Here is a 9,208-nt window from a genome sequence, read left to right as displayed (position 1 = left end):
CTACTGAAGAAACAAAGTCACCTACATCTTGGATGCCCTGGGGGTAAACAGATAAACATAAAATTTTCATTTTTGGGTTAACTATCCCTTTAAGTCACGATGTTTAGCTGAGTATCTCAAAGTGTGAGACAATACTTTAAAATAATGGAATTTGTGGGTATGTTTTATAAAATCATTATACATTTGCCTGCAAGACAGAATATTAGTGTTGCACAAATGTTCTAATAATTAATACACCAGAATTTTGGGAACTTAATTTTTTTTTGGCTTTGGTCAAAATCATTTTGGAGGGCCAAAATCATTGACCGAAACAGTTACTTTTCAATTAGTGCTTCTCCAATTATGCATTTTGGCCATGTGAGGGACTATTTCGTGCACTCAACATGGATAAGCTACAACAGGTCAACATGTCAGCAGTGTGAACACCGACTGGTTTAATGTATTACCTGAGAACACAACACCATGATCAGCATACTGAGTTCTACTGTCCATTTACACAAATTTCACTTTATTTTTGGTTTTCGTCTAAATGAAAACTTCAGTTTGAGTGTTTCTGTAAAAATTCATTTCAGTGGATTTCTAGTTCTGATCACCTCCAAATACCATTTTAGTTTGCTACTCTATGCTTCATTTACCTTATAAATGCACGATATTTGAACAATAATGCAGTACCATCTGAACCTATGGCATTACTTGCAGGACATACCAAGAGGAAGAGATCATTAAGGCCAGGAGCAATGCCAGTGTACGCTCTGATATGTATCAAAAGATGGTGAAAGTAGATTCGGCAGCTCCCACAGCAGAAGAACATGCACAGAAAGGTGTGACGAAGCTGCGTTACCTGCAATGGAGGGATGACAGCAGTTCCACCTCCTCACTGGGATTCCGCATAGAAGGCATAGTGGTACGAAACATGAGGCTAAAGACCTGGTCACAATGATAACTATAACGATAACTATATAAGCACGTGCTGCAGTTCTGTTGTCTGCCGCTTTAAATGCTCAAGATCTTTAAAGCAGGATGAATTCTGATTGGCTGTCAATGCTTTGCCAATGTCATTCATCAGCTGGAAGAAAAAATGTTGTGAAAGTGATTCCAACGATTTTGCTCCTCTATGCTATTATCATTATTTGTGTGTTGTGGACTCTGCTATTCTTTTCCATTTAAAACAGTTTTTAAAACTATATAATTATAGTCATTGTCTTTGGTGTGAATGGACTTTGAAGGACTAACTGGCCGTCATATCAATTTTTTACTTTTTCTCACAATTTTTTTTTTCCAGATGGAGAACGGTAAAGTATTACGAGACTTTTACAAGACACGCACAGAAGCTCAAGTGACAGAAACACTGATAAACTTCACCAGGAGGCAGGTTCACATTCTAGTGAGTGCACACCATTTCATACTTAAAGTTTACTAATTATTTTAGTCTCAAAAACTCACACAGATATAAATAAATAAATAAAACATCTGGCGATTCAGTTAGTTCCTAATTGATCAAATTAAACTCACTTAGCCCATGTTTGCATATCTTGTTTTACCTTGAAATACTGTATGTCACATTGTTGAAGTAAATTGGGTCGTGAATGGGGATTCATGTTGACTTTAAACAGTATATTTTAGCATGCTTATATGATTATTATTCTACACAAAATATGCCTGCTTGAAAATATAATTGGAATACAGTAGTCAACATTTGAAGTGGATCAAAAAAGTTAATCGCTACTCTATGCTTCATTTACCTTATAAATGCACGATATTTGAACAATAATGCAGTACCATCTGAACCTATGGCATTACTTGCAGGACATACCAAGAGGAAGAGATCATTAAGGCCAGGAGCAATGCCAGTGTACGCTCTGATATGTATCAAAAGATGGTGAAAGTAGATTCGGCAGCTCCCACAGCAGAAGAACATGCACAGAAAGGTGTGACGAAGCTGCGTTACCTGCAATGGAGGGATGACAGCAGTTCCACCTCCTCACTGGGATTCCGCATAGAAGGCATAGTGGTACGAAACATGAGGCTAAAGACCTGGTCACAATGATAACTATAACGATAACTATATAAGCACGTGCTGCAGTTCTGTTGTCTGCCGCTTTAAATGCTCAAGATCTTTAAAGCAGGATGAATTCTGATTGGCTGTCAATGCTTTGCCAATGTCATTCATCAGCTGGAAGAAAAAATGTTGTGAAAGTGATTCCAACGATTTTGCTCCTCTATGCTATTATCATTATTTGTGTGTTGTGGACTCTGCTATTCTTTTCCATTTAAAACAGTTTTTAAAACTATATAATTATAGTCATTGTCTTTGGTGTGAATGGACTTTGAAGGACTAACTGGCCGTCATATCAATTTTTTACTTTTTCTCACAATTTTTTTTTTCCAGATGGAGAACGGTAAAGTATTACGAGACTTTTACAAGACACGCACAGAAGCTCAAGTGACAGAAACACTGATAAACTTCACCAGGAGGCAGGTTCACATTCTAGTGAGTGCACACCATTTCATACTTAAAGTTTACTAATTATTTTAGTCTCAAAAACTCACACAGATATAAATAAATAAATAAAACATCTGGCGATTCAGTTAGTTCCTAATTGATCAAATTAAACTCACTTAGCCCATGTTTGCATATCTTGTTTTACCTTGAAATACTGTATGTCACATTGTTGAAGTAAATTGGGTCGTGAATGGGGATTCATGTTGACTTTAAACAGTATATTTTAGCATGCTTATATGATTATTATTCTACACAAAATATGCCTGCTTGAAAATATAATTGGAATACAGTAGTCAACATTTGAAGTGGATCAAAAAAGTTAATCAAAGTTGTCCTAAGACAAGAATGCATTTTGGTTTTAGGTTTTAGCACAACTTTGATGAAAGGTTTTGATCCACTTCAAATGTTGACTACTATATATCAAAAACAATTGCAGTTCATCTCAAATACATCAAAATATCCTCAATTTGTCACTTTGTGTATCTCAGCAGGCCTACGAATCCAGATTACAGGCACTGAACGAAGCACTCAAGGAGTCAAGCTTTTTCAACAGACATGAGGTTAGTGTGAAACTTTAAATTTGTCACCATTATCTGATGGTTTCAGTTTTCTTCTATACTACATTACGTTCAGTTTGAAGCCTTAAAAATAAGAAGAGAATTGCCATTTTGAGCTGTGGAATTTCTCTAGAGACTTTACATGTTTGTTCTACAATATAAATCATGCACATTTACCTCAAACATAAAATTTAAAGCTGTACAGCTCTGTTTTAATCTCAAAACACAGTTTATGGGAATGTTGATTCCGCTCTGCCTCTGAATTAACATCATCTCAACTTCTCACAGCTCATAGGCAGCTCTTTACTTTTCGTCCACGACTGCAGCAGCAAAGCAAACATATGGATGATCGATTTTGGAAAGACCATCCCAACCCCAGAGGATGTCCGGCTAAGGCATGATGTTCCATGGGTGGAGGGAAACAGGGAGGATGGATACCTCATCGGACTGACCTCCCTCATCACTTTGCTGGGTGAAGCCATCAAGCAAGCAGGGGAGCAAAGCTGAGAGTGACCTCATATATACTCGCATATACAGATGATTTCATGTTGGATCTATCAATAGACAACCGAACAGTCTTTTGGGCATTACACATCGTTACAGGTCTATAAAGCTTTACAGTTAACAGTATTAATTAAGCATGTGTGTTGCTATTGTTCTTGCAAATGTTCTTGTGGAATTAGTCACCAGTTTTTTTTTACATATAAAAGTTTGTCTATTAAATGTTTGATATGCTAAAAGTATTGTTTGTGTATTCTTTCTGTTAGACACACAGCTAATGATCATCCAAAGGGACAGTTCACCCAAAAATGTAAATTATATAATCATTTACTCACCCTCAAGTTATTCCAAACCTGTATGAGTATCTTTCTTCTGTTGAACACAAATGAAGATATTTTGAAGATTGTTGGTAACTAACAGTTGACGGTAGCCATTGACTTGCATAGTATTTTTTCCAACTGTTTGGTTACCAACATTCTTCAAAATATGTTTCCCTTTAATAAGCATCACCGTATTGCACATATTATGCTACAGACATGCATACACTCTAAAAAATGCTGGGTTAAATACAACCCAGTGCTGGGTAAAATAGGGACAAACCCAGCAATTGGGTTGTATTTAACCCAGCATTTTTTAGAGTGTAATATCTCAAATTGTGTAGCTTCTTGAGGGGAGATGAGTTACTAATTTTCTAAGCAATTGCACTGATTTTCACTTGGCACAACACTACATAGATTTGCTCTGCACACCAATCCATATCTAGTGACCAGAGTAGCATTTACACCTGAAAGCAGGCTTGGCTCTTTTGACTTGGATAAGTTGGCAACCACCTACAACAAACTAGCAACTGCATAGCAACGTACTAACACTCAAAACACATTAGCAACCATGGCAATACCCTAGCAACTGGCCACAACACAAACAAATCACATTTTATTTCAAAAATCTAGTTTTAAAATTGACTACTTTTTAAATGTCAGTGCTTAAAAAAAATATGGTTAGTTTATTAATAACCCAGCTGAATAAATGATGCATGTTATATTTTTAAAAAATTTCGAATTTATAGAAAGGTTAGTTAGAAAATGCAACTACCTTCTATGCTTGTGTTTTGGAACGGATCCATGCAAGACTGTTTGCTCTTGAGACTTTTGCAGGCTTTTGTTTTCTACGCAAGATGAAGCGCATTTTCGCGTAAGAGCACGTGCAAGCGGTTGCGCGCAATTACCTAAAATTGAGTCGGTGCAAGATGACTCGATACCGGGAATGGTACCCCAACCTGTCTGTGATAACACGGGTTTGCGAGAGTTCTTCAGGTACAAATGTTATCATGATTTATGTCCGAATATCAACATGTGGTTTAGTGTCTTGCGAAACAGTAACGTTGCTGAACAAAAGTTGCACGGCATGATATTGATTAATGCGGATTTATTGACAGGTTTGATTGTGATCAGCTGCTCGTCTTTACATTTTCATTATATCATTGTTGTTTTTATATTACTAATAAACCTTTAGCACGTCAACATTATTCGGTGCAAAAAGTGAAGCATGTGATGATGATGATGAGTGATGTCTTCCCCTATTAGTGTTCAATGCAAATACTGATAATTCATGGTGAATTGGGTCAAATGAAACCTAGAATGTTTTAAACAGGACAAACGTGCAGATAGAACTATTGGAATACATTTCAAAGTTGCAGTACATGTAGGAGCATGTGTTTCTGGGCATGTAGTTGTTATATTTTACTCCACTGTGCACCAAAGATGAGAAAAATATGTAATATTTGAATGTTATATGTTGCTATCATCGAATTTATATAATTTACATTTACATAATGTATTTAGCAAACGTTTTTATCCAAAGCGACTTACAAAAGAGGAACAAAAGCAACTCGCTGCGGTGCTAGCAATATTTGTACAATTTAGTGTACAAATGAAATACAGGCTAACTTAGAACTAGAATGCCGTAGAAAAGTCGGAAAAAACGATTCCACCATTATCTGCAAAGGCGACATTCTATTAAAACAAAAGTATTGTTTACACACAGCTAAATATAATTAATCCGTGTTTGAATACGTAGTAAGAAAGTAACGTTAGGAATTAAGTTAATTTTTTTGGCGCCGAGAAACCCGAATGACAGTGTATTTTGGGAATTGTAGTTTTTCATTAACTTAATGCTTGTTGATGCATTATGGGTATTGTATTTCAGTATGTTGTTTTAAGAACTGCGCAGTAGTAATTGTTATTGAAGAAATTACCCTGAAAGCAGTTCATCATATTCAACTATTCATTTTAAACTCTTAGCATATTCCCTAAAAATTCCCAGATTCCCCATTTTCTTTAAATAATTTTTTGAACACTCTATTTAAGTTTTTACAATGAAATATATCCTTTAAATAATTTTATTCTAGTTAACGAAATAAGAACTCAGTAGTTTTGTAGTTATCGGACGCTGCTCTTGTACAGTCCATGAACAACAACAGTCTGTGATGCTTGAATCTTTTCCTCCCCTTCCTTTAGATCCCAGTGGCTCTGCTGTAGTTAGAGAGGTGTGGAGCACTGAAAGCTCTTTCACAGGTAAAACTGCACCTTGCTGCTATCAGGCCTTTGTATTGTATTTGGACAATTTAAGTTTAATTTAAAACAATGACATTGTTGTCCATGTAAACAGAGATATGGCTAGAATACTATTCCATTCCTCATGATTTGTTTGGTGGTGTTTGACTGTGTCTATTTCATGTCTTCTTTATGTAGTAGTTCTGCAGAAGATTGTTTTAGGATGACAAGCACTTAAAAATATCCTAAACATAAATAGCAAGCAAATGTAATATTGCTTTTGCAAACAAATGCAAAAGTGCATGACCTCCATTATCAATGTTTTGCATGACTTCTCATTTAAATATTAACATGGATAATATTGAATGTAACTTCACATATCTGTTGTATTTATAATGTCTTCATTAATCAAAAAATTAAATGGACTTATTAAAAATATTAGATGGTGTGCTGCATTCAAGAAATTTTTCATTTTTGTTATCAAAACCTGTTTCAACAGCCTGTGCTAGAGGTGTTTTTATTATTATTATTATAATTATTTTTTTTTTTTTACAATTTGCATGTTTAATATATTGAACACTAAACTGATAAGCACATCTTATCAAATGTACAGTGGCACACTGCCATTTATGGAAAACCTGATATTTGTGATGCATGTTTGTGTTTCAGATCATGATGGCCGCTGGTTGGGGGTGCGTCGAGGTTGGGGGTCAATCAAGGCTCGTCTACACAGTGATGCAGTTCGCGTGCAGCATCGAGGTGCAGCCCCAGAGCCGTTCGGGACGGTACCCCGCAGCAGGTTTCAGGGCGGCAGTGTTGATGTGTCTGTGATGGCTAGTCAGTATGGGAAGTCCCAACACAGATTGTGAGTGTTTTTGCAAATGATTCAGCTTCATAAATAAAGATTGTATCTATGTAAGGAATGTTTCATGTAATTCCCAATCCATGTTATGCTTTTCCTGCAGTATTCCATATGGCCGTTCTAGTCAGAGAGGAGAGGGGTGGATGGACAAGATTGGAGGGGGAAATGCATACAGATTCGGAGCAGAAGATGCAGAGAGAGGAGGGGAAAATTGGTTTAAAATTACAGTAAGAGTTAAACTATTCCTGTTAAAACTTACATCACTTGCTCACCGATGGATCCTCTGCAGTAAATGGGTGCCATCAAAATGACCAAAGTGCCAGTCCAAACAGCTGATAAAATCCACATGACTCTACTCCATCAATTAATGTCTTGTGAAGTACAAAGCTTTGTGTTTGTAATAAGTCCATCATTAAGGTATTTTAACTGTTGCTTCTAGCTAAAATACATGTCCGAATCCATAGTGACATATGTAATTATATTTGCTTAGAATATAAAACATATTTGTTTAGAACTGTTTTAAGCTGTTTTAACTTATAACTGGTGCTTGATCTGAGCCTGTTCCTCTCCTGATTCAGATGAGATGACTTTTACACAGGAGAGAGCAATATAGAGAGTAGTGTTGTCACGGTTTCAAAAATGTCAGTATTCGGTACCAATACCAGTGAAAATCCATGGTTCTCGGTACCAATTTCGGTACCAAAGCAAAACACAAAAACATGCTAATTAACAAATTTGACTATACTTTCATTTAATCCAAACTGTGTACATATTTAATTTTAAAGGGCTTTTAAAACCTTCTAAAGTTATTCAGCCAAGAATAACAATTAACTAAGTTAGCTAAGAATTTTTTCTTTTTTTTTAAAAAGCCCAGAACTGCTTTTCTGACTGATATGACAATGTTAACCATTTGTACATTCTCTAACACATATATATTATAGATTCACAATTAATTTAAAAGCCTCTGGTGTGTAAAAATAGTAAATATCATCATGTCCTCCTGTTTTTTTTTACCCTAATAAAAGTTATAGGAGCATTAAATAGTTAATAAAGAAACTTCATTCTAATGCTCATTATATTAGCGTTAGCCGTGCTTATGCTAACGATTAAAATCTTTTAAGATCTTTAAAATGGCGCCAATTAATGTTGTAAAAAATATATTGTTCACTCACTGTAAGTTGATGTTAGATAATAACATGAAGTCATGTTAATGAATGGTATCTTATTGTAAAGTCTATACAGGAGATAAAATGTGACGTTACTTTCATTTAATCCAAACTGTGTACATATTTAATTTTAAAGGGCTTTTAAAACCTTCTAAAGTTATTCAGCCAAGAATAACAATTAACTAAGTTAGCTAAGAATTTTTTCTTTTTTTTTAAAAAGCCCAGAACTGCTTTTCTGACTGATATGACAATGTTAACCATTTGTACATTCTCTAACACATATATATTATAGATTCACAATTAATTTAAAAGCCTCTGGTGTGTAAAAATAGTAAATATCATCATGTCCTCCTGTTTTTTTTTACCCTAATAAAAGTTATAGGAGCATTAAATAGTTAATAAAGAAACTTCATTCTAATGCTCATTATATTAGCGTTAGCCGTGCTTATGCTAACGATTAAAATCTTTTAAGATCTTTAAAATGGCGCCGACGCTGATGGCTGCCTCCGTGGCGTGCTCCGCAGTTGTTTTTATGTTTTTGTTAGTTTGTCCTGTCTTTAGTTATATCCCTGCAATCAGTTTCGGAAGTACACACCACCCGATATTTCACCGGTTTTCGATTATTCTGATGTTTTGCTGGACATTGTAATCGGGGGAGCTGCGGCGCTGATCAAGCGCTTCAGGATGCGCAGACGGGGGAAGCGAGGTGGCGCCCTCGTGAAGCTCAGGCAGCGTGGATTCAGGACGCCGTTGCCTAGCATCCATCTGGCGAACCTCCGCTCTCTACCCAACAAAACGGACGAGCTCCTTCTGCTCCCCCGGACAAATAAGGATTTTTCAAGCTCTGCTGCTCTGTGTTTCACGGAAACCTGGCTGAAAGACGCCATTCCGGACAGCGCGTTGAGTCTCCCGGGCTTTCAGCTGTTCAGAGCAGATCGCGACGCAGAATCAACGGGGAAATCGCGCGGCGGCGGGACATGCTTTTACATCAATGAGAGGTGGTGTACAGATGTAACTGTGTTAAAGAAGATGTGCTGTTCAGATCTAGAAGTGCTCTTCATTAACTG

At 36.3% G+C, this 9,208-nt stretch overlaps 2 protein-coding genes across 3 annotated transcripts in view; both read left to right on the top strand.

The window, feature by feature from the left end:
- Positions 1–3,744, top strand: part of LOC107698020 (inositol-trisphosphate 3-kinase A-like) — a 6,389-nt gene extending 2,645 nt beyond the window's left edge. Inside the window, exons 5-8 of the mRNA XM_016498928.1 lie at positions 700–904; positions 1,283–1,384; positions 2,992–3,063; positions 3,349–3,744. Coding sequence (XP_016354414.1) covers positions 700–904; positions 1,283–1,384; positions 2,992–3,063; positions 3,349–3,567 — 598 coding nt within the window. The 3' untranslated portion in view covers positions 3,568–3,744. The remainder of the gene's footprint in view (positions 1–699; positions 905–1,282; positions 1,385–2,991; positions 3,064–3,348) is intronic.
- A 915-nt stretch (positions 3,745–4,659) lies between these two features.
- The window catches only part of nxf1a (nuclear RNA export factor 1a), a 20,249-nt gene continuing 15,700 nt past the window's right edge, over positions 4,660–9,208 (top strand). For both annotated transcript variants that reach the window (XM_016498943.1, XM_016498942.1), the window contains exons 1-4: positions 4,660–4,874; positions 6,078–6,134; positions 6,783–6,978; positions 7,079–7,202. In XM_016498943.1, the coding sequence (XP_016354429.1) occupies positions 4,808–4,874; positions 6,078–6,134; positions 6,783–6,978; positions 7,079–7,202 (444 nt within the window). In that variant the 5' untranslated portion in view covers positions 4,660–4,807. The remainder of the gene's footprint in view (positions 4,875–6,077; positions 6,135–6,782; positions 6,979–7,078; positions 7,203–9,208) is intronic.

The sequence above is a fragment of the Sinocyclocheilus anshuiensis genome, unplaced genomic scaffold (assembly GCF_001515605.1).
Source record: "Sinocyclocheilus anshuiensis isolate Anshui unplaced genomic scaffold, SAMN03320099.WGS_v1.1 scaffold2388, whole genome shotgun sequence".
Lineage (NCBI taxonomy): Eukaryota > Metazoa > Chordata > Actinopteri > Cypriniformes > Cyprinidae > Sinocyclocheilus > Sinocyclocheilus anshuiensis.
Note: the sequence above shows the minus strand (reverse complement) of the source record. Positions and strands in the feature narration are given on the sequence as shown.